Source organism: Carica papaya, chromosome 9 (assembly GCF_054855325.1).
Source record: "Carica papaya isolate Zhongbai chromosome 9, ASM5485532v1, whole genome shotgun sequence".
Lineage (NCBI taxonomy): Eukaryota > Viridiplantae > Streptophyta > Magnoliopsida > Brassicales > Caricaceae > Carica > Carica papaya.
Window position 1 is genome coordinate 4,188,423 of NC_142317.1, and position 23,744 is coordinate 4,212,166.

The 23,744-nt window shown below is 35.0% G+C and overlaps 2 protein-coding genes, 2 long non-coding RNA genes and 1 pseudogene across 4 annotated transcripts; 1 reads left to right on the forward strand and 4 right to left on the reverse strand.

Moving 5' to 3' along the window:
* Window positions 1–368: 368 nt before the first annotated feature.
* Window positions 369–1,470, reverse strand: LOC110823435 (uncharacterized). Its single transcript, XR_015816372.1, has 3 exons — window positions 1,321–1,470; window positions 976–1,226; window positions 369–825 (listed from the first exon to the last, which is right to left on the reverse strand). It is a non-coding gene; the product is annotated as an uncharacterized LOC110823435 (long non-coding RNA).
* A 1,115-nt stretch (window positions 1,471–2,585) lies between these two features.
* LOC110823437 (uncharacterized) lies at window positions 2,586–8,375 on the reverse strand. Its single transcript, XR_015816371.1, has 6 exons — window positions 7,965–8,375; window positions 7,289–7,333; window positions 6,705–7,099; window positions 4,523–4,599; window positions 4,112–4,236; window positions 2,586–3,777 (listed from the first exon to the last, which is right to left on the reverse strand). It is a non-coding gene; the product is annotated as an uncharacterized LOC110823437 (long non-coding RNA).
* LOC148239742 (LEAF RUST 10 DISEASE-RESISTANCE LOCUS RECEPTOR-LIKE PROTEIN KINASE-like 1.2) lies at window positions 4,613–6,037 on the forward strand (annotated as a pseudogene).
* Window positions 8,376–15,728: 7,353 nt separating the features above from the next.
* On the reverse strand, window positions 15,729–19,708 carry SARD1 (Calmodulin binding protein-like protein). Its single transcript, XM_022053735.2, has 7 exons — window positions 19,543–19,708; window positions 19,317–19,392; window positions 18,208–18,751; window positions 16,870–17,030; window positions 16,567–16,764; window positions 16,334–16,430; window positions 15,729–16,120 (listed from the first exon to the last, which is right to left on the reverse strand). Exons 1-7 carry the CDS (start codon window positions 19,629–19,631, stop codon window positions 16,041–16,043), a joined length of 1,245 nt encoding a protein of 414 aa, XP_021909427.1. The 5' UTR covers window positions 19,632–19,708; the 3' UTR covers window positions 15,729–16,040.
* Window positions 19,709–20,879: 1,171 nt separating this feature from the next.
* LOC110823429 (glycosyltransferase BC10-like) lies at window positions 20,880–23,559 on the reverse strand. Its single transcript, XM_022053808.2, has 2 exons — window positions 22,852–23,559; window positions 20,880–21,672 (listed from the first exon to the last, which is right to left on the reverse strand). The coding sequence occupies exons 1-2, from the start codon at window positions 23,389–23,391 to the stop codon at window positions 21,031–21,033; spliced, it is 1,182 nt and encodes a 393-aa protein (XP_021909500.1). The 5' UTR covers window positions 23,392–23,559; the 3' UTR covers window positions 20,880–21,030.
* Window positions 23,560–23,744: the final 185 nt, after the last annotated feature.

Here is a 23,744-nt window from a genome sequence, read left to right on the forward strand (position 1 = left end):
AGCATGCAGATTAACGTATACAATGATCTTCATGTTTGCTAGTGATTCTTTATCCGATTAGTTAATTCTTCTTTTCTTTATGGATGTCTTTGGTGTCGTCAATAAAGCTCTTCGTTAAAAAAAGAATCCATAAATCTAATGGATAGACATAGTTTTAACGCAAATAACATCATAATGGACCTAGCTATTTTCCCATCATGTTCTATTCCCTGTGCATGCACAACTTGATAATTTAGTAGCTGAAGAAAAAAATTTTTACACGTAGTGTTAAAATTAATGATTTTTTCTATTAAAGTTTAAATTCAAAAAATGAAATCCACCGTGAAGTTGAATCACAGTAGGATACGTAAATTTCATGCGATGTGCATGCATGATTTTATGATGATTTGATTTGATCGGTTGGTTGATGTAATCAGTTTAAATTTGTATTGCTTATATATATATGCTGAAATAAAAAAGAAAAAAACACTTCTTCTCTCCAGCAAAAACATGTCTCTGCAGAACAGTAAAACAGAGGCAGCTACATAAGCTTGCTATGTTTTGCTGCCCTCTCTCTCTTCAACCTTCTCTCTCTAGGTTTGTTCAATCACAGAGCTTCCCTTGAAGCTTATTTTCGCTTTCGATCAACACGTAGTTTAACAAAGTTTTCTTTAGAAGGTTTCGGGCACTGACTATTTTCTTGGGTTTATTACTTCTTCATCTGTACTCTCTTTTCTGATCATTATTTATCTGTAACTCATAAGCTCACAGCTCATCATAACTTCAACAGTTCTATAAAAATGAAGAATTCCCAGCTCACTGGATTTGCAGACCATCATAGTGTTCCTGAAACAAAATGCCTTAACGTGAAATTCTCTAGCAAATATGAAGCGAGATGAGTGTTAACCATGAAATTTCTTGCCTTAACAGAAGAAACAGAGACATCTTTGCTAATAGAGAAATTCAACGAAGAATAAAGAAGATGAGCGTTCGTACCACCGGGAACGAAATTTTGGTTTGTCATCGCTACCACTGGATCCATTGCATGGCTCACAAGCAGGGCAGTTTTCTTTCGGATAAACGTATTCCTTAGTACAAAACCTTCGGCGCATTGCCTCTTGCAGATAGCAGGATCCGATTTCTGGAGATGAATCGCCTGGGAATTTGCTCGTTATCGTAATAAACATGACTACTCCTTGCACCAGTTTCGGACTCACAGGGCCAACAATCCGAATCGATAATATCATCTGCAAGATCCAGTGCTTGAAGAGAACGATATGTATATAGACGTGTATATGTAAATTTACATATATAATACATACTAATTTACACACATAATACCTTTAAGAACTCGAAACCTTTGATCTTTCGCATCCTTGACAGTCCGCTGGTTTAACATGCACTCGACATGGCACGACGAGAGGGTGATAGAGATGAGGAAGATGGAGATGAAAGATCGGAGAATTGATGATTGAGAGAGATGGATTTCCATTATCGAGGAAATTAAGGCGGTGAGAAGGATGAGATTTGGAAAATATGAAACTGTGGGTTTAAGGAATTGAAGTCATATAATGCTTCTAGTTTAACAAAGAGAAATTTGCAGTGTACTTTGGGCCATAAAAGCCCACAAACAAAGGTCCATTCAAAAGCGAGGCCCACAAATGGTTTCTGTATAATTTTGTTCCAATTTAAAATGTTCAAATAATGATAAAATAAATTAGAAAATTTTAAATTTTAATTATTTTTCTAATTTATACAACTAAATGCAATATTTTTTTTTTCCATTGGTCACCAATGTGGGGGGGGAGGATCCTGAACCCCCGAGAAAAATTCATTGTGTTATTGAATTTCTGTGCAAATGATATTATCGATTATATAACTTGGTTAAGAAGAATACTGTGAGACTTAATATCCAAGTGTAGAATCCTCGTGAGGCACCTGTTATGTAAGTATCTGAGTCCTCGAGCAATTCCAATAACAATTTTGTATAATTTATCACAATCTAAATTTCTCATAACTTTTAATTCAGTATTATTATGTATGAATTTCTCAAGAGATCCATTAGATAAAAACTCATAAATTAGAGCTCTTTTACCTCGATCGCAACAGAAGCCAAGTAGTGATACAATATTAACATGAGATGTTCTGTTGATGCTGGCAACTTCATTAATGAATTCTTGTCTGTTACCTTCGGATGTGTTTGAGAAGTTTCACAGCTACAAGGCGACTGTCTGGTAGCTTACCTTTATAAACACTACCATAATCTCTTTGACCTAATTTATCTTTGAAAAAAGATGTCATTTTCTTTACATCTGAAAATGGATACTTTTTTAAGAAAAGAACTCCATGAGTTCTAATAAAATATTTCATATGTTCATCATTTGTGTTTTGCTTCACACAACATGATGTGATTGATAAGTTCTCTCTTTTATAACAAAAAATTATACAGGTAAACAATGTTATTCTAATTTCACATAAACTAATTGTTACATTAAAACAATAGATGAATATATTTTATTATAAGAAATTTAAATAAAAGAAAAAGAAATTTTTTTACGGGTAGTCAGAATATTATATTTTTTTAATTTTCAGATTTGACGGGCACATTTTAGATAAATCCAATTATAAAGCAAATAATAAATCATTCATATTCCAAAATTGCCTTAATCATAAAATGTACCTTGACCCATCAACGAAGCTAAAATATCAACAGAAGACGAAGAGAAATTGGTAACTACTGAAATCATCGATTTCCTGATTCCAAAAATCTGGAAACTCCGATTCATGCAATGATTTGTAGTAAGGTTTTCTGAGTATGAAGTAAAATTCCTAACCCCTAAAATCTGCGCTATTATTTGATCTGGGATGTTAATGTGTTCTGCCCTGATTGGGAATTGTCTAAACTTCGATTTCTACCAAAATCCTGAGAATGGCGTGCATCAGATTCTGGATACTTGAAGCAAAACGTCATATGTATTAAGCTTTCTGGTTCTGCAACTATGAACTATGTATAACATAGCTTAACCATGAAATTCTTTCGCAAAGAAGAAATGGAGACAGTTTTTCTCATGGAGTAATCCAAGAAGAATTAGAAAGAAGATGGTGAGTGTACGTACCGCCTGGACACCTATCTGGTTGAGGTCCACCGGGACAGAAACAGACGAAGTTTTGGTCGTCGTTGCTGCCGCAGAATCCATTGGATCACTCGCAAGCAGAGCAGGTCTCTTTCGGATAAACATATTCTACATTAAACCCTCTTCTAATTGCCTCTTGCAGTCCAATTCTATTCTCAAAAAGATCTTTAAGGCCCGAGGAAGGGACTGGGACTATGATTTGCGGGTTGCAGGATCCCATGTTTGGAGGTGAATCGTCTGGGAATTGCTCGTTACAGATAAAAAATGTCTTCTCCTTACACCAGTTCCGGACGTACAGAGCCGAGAATTCGGATGGTCTTCATCGCAGCCGTAGGACAACTGAGATTGTGAATATCAGAAGGGAAACGAAAGCGAGTGTGATTCAAAGCTGAAGTAGTGTTGAGCAATATTTCTGGGTTACAAACATCATCTGCGAGGTCCATTCTTGAAATGCTTAATACTTGAAGAGAACGATCAACGTTAAGAACTCAAAACCTTTGATCCTCCGCATCCATGACAGTCCGCTGGTTTAACAGGCACTTGACCTCGTACCCCTCGAGCCCGCAGAACTTTGGCTTGTTGTTTTCCCAGAAAGGACACCCGACATTGTCCTGTCTTGTTCCGCATTCGAAAGGTTGACTGCAGTTCAAGAACTGCTCGTTTTCTTGACAGTGGCACAGGGAGAGGGCGATGGATATTAATTTGGCTGCTTTATCCAACTCAAGTTTTAAGTAGCCGACAAGAATGGTTTCTTATTTTATTTAATAGGTATATACATTTAGACATATTTTTTATATTAAATAACTTAAATACAGAAATCTAAACATTCTCTCGCATGTTTTATTGTCATTTCCCACATTTTATCTGACATTCTCGCCTCTAAAATCTGTTCAATTCAATTTAATTTGATTAATTACTATAATTTTAATTAATTAACCATATAATTGCATATTAAATAATTAAATCCAAGAGGCATAAATTAAGTTTTGGGTACATACTGCTCTGAGTTTTCCAGGATCGTGCACTGTGTTAATGCCTTCAAGCCAACTTCTTGTGGAAACCTCCATCTTTCCTAGCCGCCACACTTGGTCTTCCAACCTCGGTGGGTGTCGTTTCTGGTAAGCTTCACATTATTTTACATAAACCCAAAAAAATAATTAATTATCTATTTTTAATTGTTATCTTATTGTTACTATTTAGTTATTTCTCAATATATTTTTTTTCTAGCAGCATGCACAGGTCCAAAGTAATCGTCCATCTTACATGCCAAGGTTGAGTATATGATTTTAAAAGTAAAATAAAAAGAGGCACATGACAAAATCGCATTCGAATAAGCATTTGAGCATTTTGGATGTGTTCATGCATAGCCAATGGCCCAATATATCAAAATAATCGTAAGCCAGGGTTACCTTTCATAGGAGTGGAAAGGCAATGATAAGTTAGAAGGCAAGCATCCAAATCTTTTAATGTTGGGCCAGTTGGTATTCTGCAAAATTTTCATGAAAGAAAAAGCATGTTTGTAAGAAATAAACGGTTGTACCATAGAGATCGCAATATCCTTACCATGCAACAGATGAATAAGGCAGTAATACAGTAGTCAAGCCGAAAACTTAATAAAATAGAATATGTGATGGCAATAACTAGCTTGTCAGCTAAAGGATCGCGGCTATAAGGGGTATTACGCTCAAGAAACTCAAACAACAATTGACCTGGAGAACCTCCAGCATCACTGGAAATGCTTTCTTATACGGTACTGTTTTCATCACTTACAGACAAACAACTCATTCCAAAAGAAACCTCATTTCCTTTATGATGCGGGCTACGATGCTTCTTAGTAAATTTTAAGCATTTTTCAGGTTCACCACTGCTGTTTCCATCACTACTGGAGTCCACTGTAATAGTCAGCATCAACATCATCTTCATGGTGAACGTGCTAAGCCTGGTGCACTTCCATGGCCTATCCGACTGAAGATTGCAATTGAGACTGCAAGTGCATTGGCATATCTTCATGCCACTGAAATCATCCACCGTGATGTAAAAACCAACAACATCCTCCTATAAAATAATTTTTCCGTCAAAGTTGCAGATTTTGGACTTTCGCATCTCTTTCCAACAGATGTCACTCACGTTTCCACACCTTCACAAGGGACACCTGGGTATGTTGATCCCTATTACCACCAATGCTACCAGCTCAGAGAGATGTGTTTAGCTATGGCGTGGTCTTGATTGAGCTAATATCCTCCTTGCCAGCTGTTGACATCACCAGGCATCGGCATGAGATCAACCTGTCTAACTTGGCAATCAACAAGATCCAATACCATGCGCTGCACGAGCTTGTAGACTCATCACTAGGATTTGAATCAGACTCCACGATCAGGGAAATGATAACTGCTGTAGAAGAGGTGGCATTTCGGTGCCTACCAGAGTGAAAAGGACATGAGACCTTCAATGCTGGAGGTGTTGGAATCTCTAATCCGCACACAGAATCAGGGATATAATGCAGGAAAAGCAGAGTAAATTGGATATTCCAGCAGCTGATGTTGTGTTGTTGAAGAGTGGTCCTCTACAACTTTCTCCTAAATCTGGAACTTTAAATTTGGTTAGCAGATTTTCAACATCTAATACAAGTAACTAAGTTTTATATCATCCAACTTTTTGGTTTTTGAGAGAAGCAAGAGATTGGTAATTAAAAATATCAATTTACATTCCAAGTAGTTGATAAGTAGAAGTTAATCTTGATAAATAAATAAAAAAGTAAAACTCAAGAGATTATCCAATACCAAAAGAAAAATAGAGACAAAGAAAACAAAAGTCACAAGAGCTGAGTTTTTGACAGTCAAATGTGAAATTAACAACTACGTTGAGATCATAACTCATATGATAGAATCATTTGTTGGTGATGGTGGTCGTTCAGGAGAAGAATAGAAAGGCCGTGGTGGAATATGCAAAGCATTTGCGTGTCCTTCCAACATCTCAATAATTTCATTTATGTAAGGCCTATTTAAAGGGTTGACTTGTATGCACCACAATCCTACTATTGTCATCTTCCTCATAATTTGAGCTTCCTCTATGTGTCTTACACCATATAACACAAATTCATCTCCACTAGTTACTTGCTAGTAGATGCAATGAGGAAAATATGTTCCACTTGTATGACTTTCCCTAATATCTGTGTTTTTTCTTCCTCCAATCATTTCCAAAATCATCATTCCATAGCTGTATATATCACACTTGCAAGAAACTGGTCCAATATTCCTACAAAATAGCTCCAGTGCCATATACCCAATTGTCCCTGTACTTTCCAAATTCGCTACAGTACTTTCTTTTATAAAGTCAAATTTTGTCAATCCACAATTAGAAATCGTTGAAAAAAATCTTTCGTCAAGGAGAATGTATCAGGCTTGACATCCAAGTATAGGTTCTACGTAATGCACCCATTATGCAAACATTGAAGTCCTCGAGCAACACCAAAAGCAATATTATACAATTTATCACAACTCAAATTTCTCTTAATTTTCAGTTTAGTACTTTTATTTATGAAATTTTCAAACGATCTATTAGATATAAACTCATAAATTAAAGTTTTTTTACCTGAATCGCTACTGAAGACAAGTAGCAATACAATATTAAAATGAGATATTGTACTAATGCTGACAACTTCATTAATAAGTTCTTGTTCACTGCTTTCAGATGTGTTGAGAAGTTTCACTGCTACAAGGTGATTGTCGAGAAGCTTACCCTTGTAAACAGTGCCATAGCCTCCTTGACCTTTTTCATCATTGAAAGAGGATGTCATTTTCTCTACATCGGAAAATGAATACCTCTTTAAGGAAGGAGCTTGCACATATCCATCATTCTTTGTCTGCTTCACACAGCCTAATGTGAGTGTTGAATTCTTTCTTTTATAAAACAAAGTTACACGGGTGAATCATGTTACTCCCATTCTACATAAACCAACCATGTTACTCCGATTCCATATAAACCAACTGTTACATAAAAACGACAAATGAATATATTTTACAACAGTAAATTCATATTAAAAGAAAAAGAAACTCTCCTCCAAAATAAAAAATACTAACTACAATCAATGTTATATATATATATAGATTGATTGGCAAAAAGAAGAAAAAAAACAAAGTAAACTAAAGCAGTAAAACTGGTGTTAAGAATCATACCAATTACCGATATAATGATCTTCATGTTTAATTGCACGCTGCTAACTGGAAAAAAGAAATTGTATTTAATCATAAAAGCCACAATGAGAATCATAAACAAGAAATATTCTAATAGAACACAAACATAAGCATGAAAATTAATGCAGGAACCAAACTGACTCACTGCACAATTGTATCGGCCCGAATACTAAGAAACTGTGAATAAACTAATTTCATTTTATATTCCACACCAATGTCATTAAATCAATATTTTATTACGATCTATTGTTCGTGTTACAAGTGAAATTTTTTCTCAATCCAAACTAAATAAATAAATACTTTGGGGTTTATGAATTAAAATTCTTGTGATAAAATCTTAGATGTAGAGAATCAATAGAATATGTCATTGGAGAATCCACCAACACTTGCTACAAAGCAATTAAGCGTGTGAAAAAATAGTTGTTTTAACCGAATCTACTGACAGGCTTAATCAAAAAAAGGACAGCTTAACAATTTTAGAAAAAAATAAAGAATTCCAAGTTCACTGGATTAGCATACCACCATAGTGTTCACGAAACAATATGTCTTAACGTGAAATTCTCTAGCAAATATGAGGCGAGATGGATAGTAGAAAAAACAGAGACAACTTTGCTAATAGATCAATCCAAGGAAGAAAGAAGATGATGAGAATACGTACCGGCTGGACACTCATGTGGTTGTCATGGACTGGGTCTGTACTTTCCATGTAGAAGGATCCCATGTTTGGAGGGCTACTCTTTGCACCAGCTTCGGACTCACAGGGCCAAGAATCCGAATCGTCTTCGTGGCAGCCGTAGGACAAAGTGAGATTGGTAATATCAGAAGGGAAACCAGAGCTAGCGTGATCCCAAGATGTAGTGTTTCCCCATAAAGGGGACGCGACATTTCCCTGTTTTGTTCCGCAGTCGAGAGGTTGAGTGCAGTTCAAAAACTGATCGTTTTCTTGAGAGTGGCAGGGAGAGAGGGTTATAGAGATGAGAGATTGGAGAATGGATGATTGAGAGAGAGGGGTTCCCATTTGAGAGAAAATGAGAGAGAGTAGAGGCGGAAATATGAGGAGGGAAGCAGAGTGTTTATGTAAGATGAAGAAGAAGAAGAAGAAGATAATTATATAATTAATTAGATTCATTATTTAATCAGCTTTACTTATTAATTAATAATGAACTTCTATTTGACCATAAAAAGAAATAGTATTTTAATTAATTTTCATCAATGTAAAATACTCCATTTTTTAAATTTAATTTCTAATATATAAAAACTGACTCCAAATAAAAAATTATAATCAGACTCTCACATAAATGGAACAATTAAAACAAAAATTTGAAGTGTATATATTTGGATTATCTTAATAATAAAATACTTTCTTTATTTTTTTTTAATTTTAATTTAAATATTTTTAGAGATATTTTATTACAATTTAACTAAATTAATAGCCATTATTTGTGTAATAATAATCCTAAATATGGGATTTCTTAATCTAAAATAAATAAATATTAATTCTTATAATAAAAGTTTAAACGTGCAGAATCAATATAACATATTTTTGGAGAATCCACCGGCACTTGCAACTGAGAAATTAAGTGTGAATTCTAGAGTTTGATAAGATGATTAGTATCTTATTTTTTAATTTGATAAATAAAATTTGTAATTTATGATTATTTTAATTTTAAAATTTGTCATCGTTGCCGTTTGATTCATTACATGGCCCACAAGCAAGCAATTCTCTTTCGGATAAACATATTCTACATCACAAAATGTCCATTTCGAATTGTAATAACTAATAAATACATATATAAATATATAGAGAGAGTTTTTTTATATTTTTTTATTATTAGAAAAAGTAAAAGTTAAAAAAATTAAGAATTCGTCATGCACATTTTGGGTCAAGATACTCCCATGATATCATCAGTGAGAAGTTATTGGAGATCATCCAGTACTTAAGCATGTGGATGGAAACCTATTTGTAGAGAGAATCCATCATCCGCTAACTAGTCAGGATATTTATTCTCTTCGTGATAGATATGCTGGATTCGGACCTATCAATCCTACAGTAGCAAGTGTTTGATCACATGAACGAGGGTGGCATGTGTATTAGTACCGTAATCTTCTTTAGTGAATAACTACACAGCCAGAGAGCTATCCATTTCCAGAATGATGTTACGAAACCTAGTATTGCAAGCGAGTTGAAGACTATCGAAGCTCCCCAAAGTTCGGCCTGTAGTATAGAACAACTACCAATGTTTCTACTGAAGTTTCTTAGGCAAACACCATCCTCGTTTCTAATAAGTCCACCACAGCAAGAGAGATTAGCTGTAGCACAATAAGTATCACCAATATTCATCTTCAGGCAACCCATGGGTGGTTTATGCCAAACAATAATTTCTTCAAATCTGTGTCATACCTAGAAAAAAAAAAGATTCATATTATTAGGCATAAAAATATAATTAGTCATGAGAGAAACTTCATTAACTAGCTCTTTGATACTGTTATCACTTCTCTGGAAAAAAAATTATTTCTATGATTCCACAAATTCCAACAAGTAAGGTCAAAAGTCACTCTCCAATCTTGGAATGTCTTGCACCAGGAACAACTATTTTTTAGGTTCAACACTAACCAATCATGCACAATAACACGTAAAAAATTTTATTGGGCTTCAGCGGACCTGATTTTCAACCACAGCAGTTTGGCAACACTACACTCACGGAGGACATGATCCACGTCTTCAACAAGACTATCATAGCTACTGCATTACACAATAGAGGTCATGTGACGTCGGTACCACTCCTAATTCATCAAAAGCTTTCTCTTAACAGCCAGTTAAAAGAAAGTACGCATTTGCTAGACACCTAACCAGTGCCAAACATCTCTCCAGTTTCTATCCTTTATGCTCCAATAATCGCTCTCCAGGAGGACGTAAGTCGAGCTAACCGAGAAGCATCCAGAGCTTGTCATACCTCAATAGCAAGAAACCAGAATATTATCTTCTTTAGGAATCGGCACCGATGTCATCTGGAGCAGCATACCTATCGACAATACTTGGTGTAGGATCTCCCAATTCCATTGGCCAGACAGTACCACGTAGTCCCTAACACATTTATAGAGATCCTACTCCTCAATAGATGCAAAAGCCAAAAATTTAAGCAATTCTAGATTTCCTAACCAGCAATCTTCCCAAAGATGAAAGGTCAGTCCAATTGGCTTGTAGCTCCACGACAAGGCAGACCATTTGTACTTGGAGGTGAGGACCTGAAACCATAGGAGGTTGGGCTTAGTAACCATTATAATAGTCGAATCTCAAGTTTTTAATCACTTTATCTGCTTTCTCGCTCGTCGTCCTAAGCTCCAACAAAGCCATCAATACGGGATTGTGGATATTCACAAAAGACTTAAGAACACAACAAAGACCAGTTTTTGTTGTACCCTAACAATTCCACATAAAAAATGAACAATGTATAAAATAATAATAAGGGAGGAGAGGAGCTAAAGCTCAGAAAGAAAACTATGTTTGCTCCTTCTGAAGGACATCAACTATGCACGAAACAAGACTTACATCCTCATTGACAAACTCTTGGAGTTTGGACATAAGGGGGTTGATGGTAACGGATGAAGTGATTGTAGGTGTTTCGTTCCTTCTTTTTGGCATTGACTTGTTTTTTAAAGGTTTTATTGACTTTTATGTATTTACTGATACTAAGTCTATTTGGCGGCTTGGCTACCGACTTAAAGAGATTCCTCAAAGAGATCGTTGGTGACATGGGGCAAGGGCAGGAGACCCGATTGTGTTCGTGGTTTTGGTCCGCCCTACATTCAATTATTATAACTGTATTCTTTGAAGGTTCTAGCGTAATAGTACCCTGACTTATTACAATCTTCTCATTGAGAGTTCTCCCTCCGCCACGTGGGTTGATGCATCCCTTTGTCTCGCTAGTTTCTCCGACCATACTATTCATGGGGATCATACGTCTATTGGTGGGTTTAGTATTGACTGGCATGGCAGAGTCTCTAATTTTAGGGAAGACATCCATCGTATTTAGACCATTACCTTCCACCATCGGCATTTTTCCTTTATTCCTTAGGGGTTGCCTTTAATTTGATACCTTCACCTGTTTAGGATTTTTCACCACCAGCCAATTTGATCATTTTAAAACTCCCTCTATATCCGCAATCATACTAAACCTCGATCTATCGTTATTATTCTCTATTGGACTATCTGCGTCTTTGACTAATAAACTAGGGCCTTTTCTTTCGAGTTTTCCTTCCCTAGCGTTGGACCTACATATAGGGACCGTAATTCTCATCCAGCACTACTACTTTATCCTACTCACTAGGAATTGTGCTCCCACTCTTGACTGAATCAATTCCTACCTCAGCATTCTTCTTGCACTGATCTTTAAGGTGCCCATATACTCCACAATCAAAGCATATGGTTGGTAAGCCCTCATCTTCCCCCCATCTGTAGGCGCCCATCAAGCATGAATTTAGAGATGAGTGATTTGGTCATATCAATATCAACCGTCAATTGGGTAAACTTGCCTCGTTCAGTGGATTCTGTATTATAGTCAATACGAAACACCTTTCCTATTACCTTGAGGATAGCTCTAAGCACGCTCTTAGGGTAATAGTGGATGGAGAGACTAGGAAATCGCACCCATGCCATGGCATTTATAACATCTGAATTTCCAAAGAGAAACTAGGGGACCAGGACTTCACAGTGAGGTAGTGGCTATATATAACCCAAGGGTCATCCATAAAAACGTGCAGGTAGTCCTCTGTCAACTAGAATTTAACCATATAGTAGTCATTATCAAGGTCAATTAGATGTAGTCGATCATTAGGCTTCCACAGGCTATGAAGTTTTGTCCAAAATATTTTATAACCAATCAGCATTTCAAGTAATTGAATAATTACTGAAAGTTTCATAGTTTGTGCTAGGAGATTGTGCATCTTATCAGAAAAATTAGTTCTCAGCATTCCATTCTCAATATCGAACTTAATATTCTCATTCCTGATCTCGATTTCATCCTGATTGTTAGCAGCCTGATGACTATTGATGAGTTTATCTTTAAAGGAGATTTTCACATTCAGTGTCCCCTACGGCAAAAGATGTTTCACTGGATGTTGGGTTTGCAGTTGCTCAACAATCATGTGACTAAAGCTCATTACCTCCTCGCTCGTTCCATAGACCCCATCCCCAATCACAGCATCAAACATATATTCATCCTCAGAGGACGATTTTTCAGCACCAGGTCAGAATGCGGCATGAGTTTTCGATCGGGTCGCACTAGAGCAAGGCAAACCTACCTTTATTTTCAAATCACCTTCAGTCAGCATTGCCTCTAGCATATGTTCATCCTCAGCAACCATACCTTGCATCGCGCTCAGTCGGATCGCACTTTAGGTCACAGATGGGCTCATACCAGAACAGGGCACCACCGCCCCTGTTTTCGAAGCTCCTTCTGTAGTGTTCAATCTAGAACCTATTCGCCTGCCTCAAACGCAAGGCAGTAAGCACTAGGTTGGGTCGCACCATTCCTCCTTGAGCGGCTCGCTTCTAGGCAAAGTGACACCTCCTCCGTTTCTATATCTCCTTCCACCATCACTTCCTCCATCAATAATTTCTCATCAGGTATCAGAGAGTGATTCTCCTCTAGCCTTATCTTGACTTTTTTTGTGGATCGATTCACTTCCGGGTAAGGTGGCGCCTCCCCCTTCTCTGTTAAGGCAATGTCGAGAGTGAGCATTAAGATTTTCAGAGGTTTCGTTTTATATTAAATAACTAAAACACAAAAATCTAAAATTACACAAATTAGCACATAATGTTAAATCAGGCTAATAACTACTGCTAGTCTTCTACTTATGAGTACCTCATTTTCATTCTCATATATATTGATGACATTATAATAACAAAAAATCGAGATGATCAAATACAGGAGTTCATTAATTAACTTCACAATATATTTGCTCTCAAAGATCTAGGAAGTTTGCATCTTTTCCTCGGCATTGAGGCTACACGTAATGAAAATGGCATATACCTAACTCAGACAAGCTATATCATTGAGCTACTAAAAAGGCATAACATGTTCCTTACAAAGCCCTGTCCTACTCATGCCACAACTAAAAATTTGTTGTTTGGAATCTTTGGCAAGCCCTTGCTGAATCCAACTCCCCACAGACAAATTATAGGGGCCCTTCATTATCTTACGCACACTAGACCTGACGTTGCTTTCATTGTAAATAAATTGAGTCAATTCATACAAGCACCCACCAATCAACATCTAAAGGCCATCAAACGTATACTATGATATTTAAAGGGAACATCAGAAGTGGGATTACATATCAAACCATATGAAAAGTTAACAATTACAGGCTTCTCAGACGCTGATTGGGCTTGCGCAAGGGAAGACCGTAAATCTACAGCTGGGTATTGTGTATTTCTTGGAGATACTTTGGTATCATGGAGTTCGAAAAAGCGAAGTGTTGTGTTCCGCTCCAGTGTTGAATCAGAGTTTCGATCATTGGCCAATTTATTTTGTGAAATCAGTTGGCTAGAGTCCCTGTTGAAGGAAATTTGTTTTCCCCTACCACAAACGTCAACTGCCTAGTGTGATAATGTCAGTGCCAATGCACTTGCCAGTAACCCTATTTTTCACTCATGGACCAAACACATAGAAGTTAATGTCCACTTCATCCGAGACAAGGTAACAAAAAAAGAGCTCGATGTCTGATATGTTCCTTCATACGATCAATTAGTCGATTGCCTCACCAAAGCTTTAACTCAAACACAGTTGTTGTTCTTTTGCCGCAAACTTGGCATTGTGCACCGACCACTAGCACTGCCAAGTTTGAGGGGGGATAAAAGGAATGAAGTTGTAATGCAAAGCAACCCGCAGCCCGCAATTCGCAATCAGTCCATAGACCCTGTCTCTACAAAGTGCAGGATAATTTTCTCTTGTAACAAATTCTGGTATTCGATTGAATTTACTGGCATGCTTCCAACCCATTTTCATACCAGAATACCAGAATATGCTGACATATTCCCTACCTATCAATTATGGCTGACCAGCTCACCCCTTTCTCTTCCTATAAATCTTGTTGATGTATTCTTCTTCAGAAATACACAAAAAAAAAAAAACAGAAAGATTGTGAATTGTCCAGTTATTTGGGATTAATACAATTCCCATTTTACATTTCTCTTAAGTCCTTTATTTTTAACTTAACTGCCATTAAACGTCCTCAAACAAGGAATACACGACACAGATGGCGGAGACACTATGCAGTTGAAGGAAAATTTTATGTTCATATCCACCTCAAATAACTCCAATAACATGGTCCTAATACTCATTTTTGTGGCAAATAATGTAAGTTGTGGAGCCCTATAAGAATCTTGCACCTATGTGTATGCATGTGGAATTTTTGTGTGTGTGTATGTGGACATATATATGTGTTTGTACAAGATTAAGGCTAAATAGTACGTGATACGTGGTGTGCATGTTCAACTCTTATATATTTATATAAATACTTTTTTTTTCACTCGTCATCAATAAAAATAAAGAAAAAAAAAATTCGATAAGAGTTTCCTCAAAACCATCGCTTATCTTCTCTATGATTTTTTATCTTTTCCCTTCTCGATCTGTTTAGATCTTAATATATTCTCATTCAAATCGTTCTTCATCAAATCTTAATATATTCTCATTCAAATCTTCTATAACCATTCCTTGAAACACTTGATACAATCGTCCTCTAAATACTTGGTATAATCATCCTCTACTTTCTATTAAGACCACAATGTTTTTGGCTCTGATATGTCTCTTTGTCTTTATGATCATTCAATAGAATTGAAAAAACAAGTAATGACTCATTGGATTATTGATACTAGTGTACCTCATATCACATTGTGTCTATACCATATGTACGAAAAAGTAATATAATAGATATTACCTCTACTATTGTCTTACTAGATAGCGATAAAGTTAAATTTTTCCATGTTAGAACTATGAAATATCACGAGCAATTTGTTCTCCATAATGTTTTATGTGTTTCATGTTTTAATTTTAATTTTTTATTGACCAGGAGACTAACCGATAACTTAAAATGTTGCGTTGTTTTACTTTTTGATTTGGAAGACAATTTGAGTAGGTGAGGTGATGCATGATCAACACCAGTTGAAGCAACATAAAGTTTTCTCTACAAAACATTACCAAGCCTTGTTTGCAAATGCTGCTTATGAATTCTACTAAGATGAAGGATTTGGCCTTTAGTGTAGTAGTCTTGGACATTATTCATTGCTTATATAAGATTTTCTTATATATTTTTTTGAAAATACTAAATATAAATCTTGTTTATATGTCAACTTCATGGACTACCATTTTCATTTATTTGACTTAAATCTAAACATTGTTTGAATATTTGTAGACATGACTAGTTGACTCAAAATTCATATTAGTATTTATTTTTTTTCTTTTCTCCTCGAATTTATTCTTATTTTACTCTTTTTAAGTTTCGACAATATACATTTGTACAAACACACATGAAAATAAAGGGAAGATGAAAAAGCTAATACATCAAATTACATTGATGAAGGATCCTGGATATGTTAATTCAGCATTTGATGATGACCGAGTGATGGTGAAGCTAAGTGTTCCAACTTCAACTTGGGATGTGTTGAAATGTCCACTACTTGACCTCATCTCCCAATCCTCACTATCGTTGCTTCCTACTATCTGGGCATTGTTGCTCAGTAGCTCCCGTGATGATCTGAATTGCCATTACTTTGATGATGATGGTGATGATTTGGGTATTGATCCACCATGTCACCTTCATATTTTAATTAACAATAGTTATATATTGTAATTTCCCAATAGAAATATTTCTATAAATTGACATATATATATATATATTTTGATAATGTACTCTTTACTCTCCAAGTAATGAATATGATTGCAATGAGTTTATAATTTAATATAAATTATTAAATTAATTTCTAAAGTAAAGATGTGCACGAAATTAGGTTAAAACATTCGGAAGTACCTTGTGTGAGGAGAGGAATGTCATTATAAACACCATCAACAACTTCCAAAGACCACCATTGAGCGTACGCTTGTCTAACCAAGTTCTCAATATAAGACTGCATGTTCCAGAAAGAGAAAAAAAAAAAAAAAAACTCAAAGATTAATTAATTAACATGTTGCTAATTATAATTAAGATAAATCTTCGTGTTTAATTAATTAATTAATTAATCCCTAAATCAATGATCAACATACCCTGGTAACAGAAGACATATCTCGGCTGCCGTTGTAGGTTTGTCCATTAATGACAGCAGAAATCAATTGACAAATAGGATTTAGCATGACGGTGTAATTGTGACCACGAAGAATGTAACATTTGTTACCCATCAAACATTCTCTCCCATGCTTTATCGTCACCTCCCACATTTTATCTGACATTCCGGCTCCCAAAATCTGTTTAATTTAATTAGTAACTACAAATTTAGATTAATTAAAGATATGATTGGATATGAAATAATTAAACCCGAGAGGCATAAATTAAAAGTGTTGGGCACATACTGCTCTGAGTTTTCCAGGATCAATGACGGATAGTTTGAGGAAGTCCTGCACTGTGTTAACGCCTTCAGAAGCCAACTTCTTGTGGAAAGCTCCATCTTTTCCGATCTTTTCTAGCCGCCATACTTCATCTTCCAACATCGGTGGGTGATGTTTCTTGTACACTTGACGTTATTTAGATAAACCCAGAAGAAAAAATTAATTATCAATTATTTATATATTAAATTTCCATTTTTATTTTATTATTACAATTTTAGTAATATATTTAATCAAAAAATCTAACCCAACCCACCAACCAAATCATAGGTTTGACTTGATTTAAGAAAAAAAAAAAACCCATTAAAATGAGTGGTGCGTATATTTTGTATGTTCATATAAAATAGCTTGAAAAAAGCTTGCGCCACAAACAAAAAAATTATAAATCGTTGACCCAAAAGACTTTAGATATAGATACTAGAGGGCTACATATTAATAATTAAATTAAAAATAAAATAAAATAAAATAAAAATACTATATATATATATATATAATTAATCTGATTTATCTACATAATTAAAATTTTCTTTAGTGCGACGAACGCTAATTTATACGTTTTAAAAATAATGTTAACAAAAATTTTATACATGTTGCAAAACTAGCATACTCTTTAAACATATATAGACAAATTTTTAGCCACCTACCGTGTAATGTATGAATCAGTTTGAATTTTGACTGGAAAGTAATATTGAATTAGTTCAAAGACAAATAATATTCTTATAAATTATTAAGAAAGTGGACCATCACATCTTGAAATGTTGAACTTTTGTTATCAAAAATACCAAGTAATTATAATTTAATTCTCACGACTCTAATAAATTTTTTAAAAAAAAAACATATGTTTAATGCATTATATAGTAACTATATATCATTTTGGTATTTCTATTAATAATTAAGAAATCCAAAAATTCAAAACTTGAGGAAAAGAAAGATGAAAATATTTTTTTAATAAAAGTATATGATTGGGATTTTTCTCCCAACCCAACACGAAATACAATGAGTATAACATTGTTATTATAAAAATGTATAGTCTAAATTCAAGCACAACAAGTATAGCATATGGTTTGTACGAACTTGTAAGGAATGTGTATATAATATTTATGTATGCTAATTTGTAATTAATTAATCAAATTATAGGCAATTACTCTAAGTATGCAACACAATTTTTTTTTAAATGAACCCATTTCTATCAACTTAATTTTGTTAGTATATTTTATAAAATATAATAATATATCTTGTGGGAAGAAAATTAAAATATATATATATATATAACTTGAAAACCAAGTAACAACTGAAAATACTTACATTCTCCACGGTGATCTTTGACGACGAATGGTTCCGTCATGCCTTCCCGAATCCGAACACCCTCAAAGCTGCCATGAGCAACCTTGACTCCAATCCTGAACTTCCTGCTCCGAATCCAGCTGGAGTTATCAGTGAACTCAATATCTCCGACGGCCGCAATCCCGTCTCTGACGGTGATGTTCAGGTCTCCGGTGAGTAACGGACGCTTGCCGGTTCTCTCTTTCACGATATTGTTATTGAATTCTTGGGTTGTCCAGTTTTCCCGGTCGGCGGGAGGGAAGTCGCCGTCGAGAACAACGATCTCTACCTTGATGGGAGCCGTGGGAATCATGTAGTCTCCTCGCTTGTCGACGAGAATAATTTGAAGGGGATTGTTGTCCTGGTCGACGATTTTGCTGCCGGTAAAGATTGGTACTGAAAGCTTCTTGCTGAACATGAGTTGCAGAGTTGAAGGTTCAGGCGCCGGAGCATCAAGAAGAAGTGAAGGTGATCTTGTTAAACACCTGAACTTCTGTCTTAGTCCACGGTCTATCTCTTCAGTTACCTGTAAATAAGAAATTTATAAGATGATCAATATGATCTTTCTATTACATTGTTAACCAGCTATGTATATACGTAGTTTTATCATGCTCATATGATAAAGTTTACATATGGTTTGTATCAATTTGTTATTAACCTCAGGATGGATGATTGATGTTTAGTGCTAGAGATTATGAATTAATTTATATAACTACTTGCATATAAACTTGTATTACACATATAGATATACATATATATATAGCTACTTGCGGAGGTTTTCTCATAAAATATAAAGACATAACTAGCTACTTGCTTATATATGTATCATATATAATATATATACACAAGCACATGCATATAACTAAAGAAGGATCCTGATAAGTATAACAAAGACTTGGTCTGATAAGAAAAGGGTGCATTTATAATCAACTTGGACTATGATGATCACCGTTGTTGAACGTGTATGTGTTTAAAGCAGCATAAGAAGTATATACGAATCTATATATATACACATACATATAAGTATTATGTATAGAAAACTGTAATCGAGAAGGATGACGATCAACAAGGATGTGCTATATATGACTCACCACTCTTCTGAGCAGAGGCTCCAGGGCTGAGCACAAGTTCTGCAAGGACTTTATCATAACCACTTCGCCAATCACACTGCATGAGAATACAAATCAAAGAAGGAAAGGGTTAAGCTAATATATATATATATATATATAAAGACGCACATAAGGATCTATTCTAGATATGTAAAAGAAGATAAAGGAAAAGCATAAAGAAAGTAAGATGATGATGAGGAACACATACGAAGCAAAAGAGGGTCTAGTTCGGATCCGTTTGTCGTTTGGTTGATCCGGGTCGGAATCCGGTTGCTCAAGGAACCGTTTGGCAGCCATTTTTTTCTGTGTTCAGAAACGAGTAAATTGCAAATGAAAGCAGTAGTGGGAAGAGAATGTTAGGGTTAGAGATATGCTTGTTGATGGCTGGTTTGTATATAAAGGGAAATTTCAAGAGTTTAATTTTTATATTTTAAAGAAGAAGCTTCTTCGAATAGCAAAGGAAGCAGCCGCGTAAATATGGAACAGTAGATGAGAAGTGGGACTGCGAGGGCGATATGACTTTGACGTCAACTTACTTTAAAGTCAAACCCCCTATTTTCTATTTCTATTTCTATTTATATAAAATTATTTTTAAAAGAAAATTCTTTTGTCTTTTACAATTACTTTTAACAAAAATATTAAACTATTGTAATTTTTATACCATAATTATATTTTATAAAAATAAAAAAAATAAAAAATCAAAAATCAAAATTTGGGATAATAAAGCTTTCACCATTTTAGGTGTTAATGTGTAATAGAATGTAAGGTCAAGTAGTTCATTTCTGGGAAGGCTCTGTTTGATGTGGGTCCCCGCTTGTGTTCCACACATTACCAAACTCTTTTATCTTTTTCTTTTAAATAAAATAATAATAATTAATAATAATCATTTTTAAGTCTACAAATTGGGTATTGGAAAATATAATTAAAATCTATTTTTAATAACAATAAATTTTTTATATATAAATCAATCAAGTCATTATGGTAATAATTTGCTGTTAACTTGTTAAATTTAGTTAATAAAAATAATAATTTTGCAAAATAATTAAAATTTAATTATTAAAATTAAAATTCAACTGAGATAATTCTTTAAAAAAAATACATAATAATCATTATATTTTCAAATATTATATTTCTGATTATACAAAATTTTCATATTTTGAACCTCTTAAATTAGTTAGTCCTCTTGGTGGGCCTATTTTACTTAAAATTGCCGGCCCATGTTTATATAAAGGCCCACTTTCAATGGGTCCAATTCAACTCAGGAAAAAAGCCTCTTACTAACTTTCAGGCCCGTGAGAGCCCAAAAAAAATCATGTCCTATACTTACACGCACTCACACACACACACACACACACATATATATATATATATATATATATATCATATCTAAAACGTTTGTTCATTTTTTTTCTACTCTTATATGAGATAAAAGAAAATTGCAATCGTACCATGCCACGTGAGATATATAAGAAAGGAAAAAAAAAAATAAACGTAAAAAAGAATTACATCGTGTCAAATATATTCAAGTTTACACAATCGAATATCATTGTTCTTCAAATTTTTATTAACAAACAACATCTCATCTATATATTATATTATATAATTATATAAATTAATTTTCAAAAAAAAAAAAGAAAAAAGAGCGAACTCTGTAATAATGCACACACAGATGACGAAAGGATTTTTGTGTAGAAAACTAAAAGTGCATGACCCTGGGAGCAAACACCAAAAGCCTGTTCAAACTATTCGGGTCAAACTTCCTAGCGAACAAGAAGCAAATATTCGTCTTCCCACCATTATACTCGCAATCGCCGCCGCTATTTCTCAGCCTCTGCAAAAGCTCCGTCGTCACCCTCCATCGCTGATATCGGGTCGGGTGAGGCCCTCCCCGAGACCAGTCAGTCCACATCAAGGTCCTATTAGAGTTCATTTCCCAGAATTTGATGCTAACGAAAGTGGGTAAGTAATGCTCGTCGGAGTAGCAGTTGCCCCTGCAGTAATGTTGGAAGAGGGGGAAGTAGGTGGTGTCGGAGACGACGCGGAGGGCGAGGGAACGGTCCATTTCGAACCACTGGGAGCCTTTGCGCCATTGATGGAGGTTGATTATGGGCCGCATGCGGCGGGAGTAGCGGCCGCGGCCGACGGGGCCGAGCTGATCGTAGACTTCGACGAAGGATTTGGAGGAATTGACGAGGTAGGAGTAGGTGGTGGTGAAGTTGAAAAGTGGGATTCCGGATTCTGAGAGGAGGACGAATCGCTGATTGGAAATGTCGAGGAGGGCGTTGGCGAGTAGCCGACGTTCTGCTTCGATCATGTTGGTTCCTCCCCATTCAACCTCCTGCAAAAATATTTAATACTATTAACCTTGTTATTGTTTTATTCAAAATATTTATAAATTAAATAATATATTTTAAGTTAATTATTTATTATTTTAGGGAAAAATAAGTATATATGAATGGATCTCTTTTTGGACGGAAACTGAAGAAAGGAATGCAGAAAAGATGGAACTTAGAATGTGAAAAGGTAACAGAGACAGAAACAAAAAAAAGGCATTAGTTGGAAAAAGAGTAGAATCAAAGCAATGCATTAAAAAGTAATAAAATATATATATATATATAGTTAAATACATACATGGCTAATTTTATTTGTTCTAAATATATATATATATATACAATTAAATTGTATAACAAGTAATTAATTGAAATGGGATGATAAGAGTATTACTAATTACATCCATAATTCTTAAGTAATCACTTTTATATTATTTTTCAAAATCTAATTGATTATAATTTACATTTACATTTACATTTACATTTACATCAATGGGTACGTCTCCCGATTATAATTTTTAAATACCCATGTACATATATAACCACATTACGTAAAGGAAACCATATCTTTATATCACAATCTACAAACTTCGGCCGGTCAAAATATTTGTTTGATGTACTAATTGCAAAATAATTATACACATATAAAAATATATATTTAACATATGTGCATATAAAATACCTCATGTATATATTAGGAAATTTGTTTCATAGGAATATCTCATAAGAAAATTGAAAGAAAGAAACAGCACTAGTTGTTAAGAGCAACTCTGTATTACTCACTAATCTACCATAACGTAATTAAATTAAATCATGCTGTTAAGAAGCTACTAAACCTACCGTTTATTAATATGCCACTTCATAATCCTCCGTTTTATTTACCTTAAATTCTCACTGATTAATTACTTAATTATTATTTTTTAACATTCCATTTATTACTCTTCCAAAAATTTTCTAATTAGATGAAAAAAAAAATTAATTACCTTCGCCTAATTTCTTTAGTTCATCAAAATTACTTCAAAAATATGATAATTTTAAAAATTCATAACACTAAGAACTGAACTGGAAGATAATTTTTCTAAATAAATTTACTTTTTCGTATAATTTAAGGACGTGGTTATTTGATATGACTAAGAACACGAAAAAAAAAAATTAATGCAAAAAATAAAATGAAAATTTAGACTAACCTTACTAGGAATTCTTCTTCCATGGAAAACCGAATCTGGAGGCGTGTCATCAGTGAAATTAGGACTGGAATGAACGTAAATGGAGTAAAACCCTTGATGACCTTTAAAGAATTTTTCCCACAGAGGAGCAAACGGCAATGGCCCTCTTGTCAAGAACATGAACGCTACCTTCGGCGTCCGTTTGAACGGATACGACGCCGTATCTCTCCTCGGCGCCATGGAAGCTCTCCACAACAGCTCTTCGTCGTTCATGTCATGCATTGCTTTCGGCGGTTTCAGATATTCGCGCAACCCTTCTCGTCCCCTTTCCACGACGGCCGGCGGAGGAGGCATCGGTATCGGCGGCGGCGGAGGCGGAGGAGGAGAGGGTTGGAGAACGGAATAGGATTGGAAATACAAGGAGATATCCCTGAGATAAAGACTGAGGGAAACACCAACGGCGAGACCGAAGCCGACGAGGAGGAAGCTGACTAAGAGGTTGAGGAAGAAGCTTTGGTAAGTGATGAACTTGACTGGTGAGGGTTGTGGGTATTGTTTCATGGTTGTTTAAGGTGGCGGCTACGGCGGATTATGAAGGTGGGTTGGTTGAGAGTGACGGAGGATTAAACGCGGTAGTTTTGGGGTGCTGGTGAGATGAAGTAATGGAAACTTGGGTTTCAATTCCTTTTGTGGTTATTTGGTAATGAAACATCCAGAAAATTAATATATATATATATATATGTATATACACGAGTAATAAAAGGGTAGACCAACTTTACATTAATTCACATTTTAGTGTTTTTTTTTTATATATATATAACGTGCATGCATATGGTAATATTACAGAGTCTAAAAGACTTAAATTTTCAGAATTTATTAGAAAAGGAAAGTGGTTTACCCAAAAAAGGAAAAGA

Bases quoted from the DNA above. Each gene is read 5' to 3' on its own strand.
- SARD1 (XM_022053735.2), bottom strand. From the start codon at position 19,631: ATGGCTGCCAAACGGTTCCTTGAGCAACCGGATTCCGACCCGGATCAA. The intron at 18,752-19,316 runs GTGAGTCATATA...TCTTATTTACAG, and splicing joins AGCCTCTGCTCAGAAGAGTG to GTAACTGAAGAGATAGACCG. The intron at 16,765-16,869 runs GTATGTGCCCAA...TAAATTAAACAG, and splicing joins ATCCTGGAAAACTCAGAGCA to ATTTTGGGAGCCGGAATGTC.
- LOC110823429 (XM_022053808.2), bottom strand. From the start codon at position 23,391: ATGAAACAATACCCACAACCCTCACCAGTCAAGTTCATCACTTACCAA. The intron at 21,673-22,851 runs GTTAGTCTAAAT...ATATTTTTGCAG, and splicing joins GAAGAAGAATTCCTAGTAAG to GAGGTTGAATGGGGAGGAAC.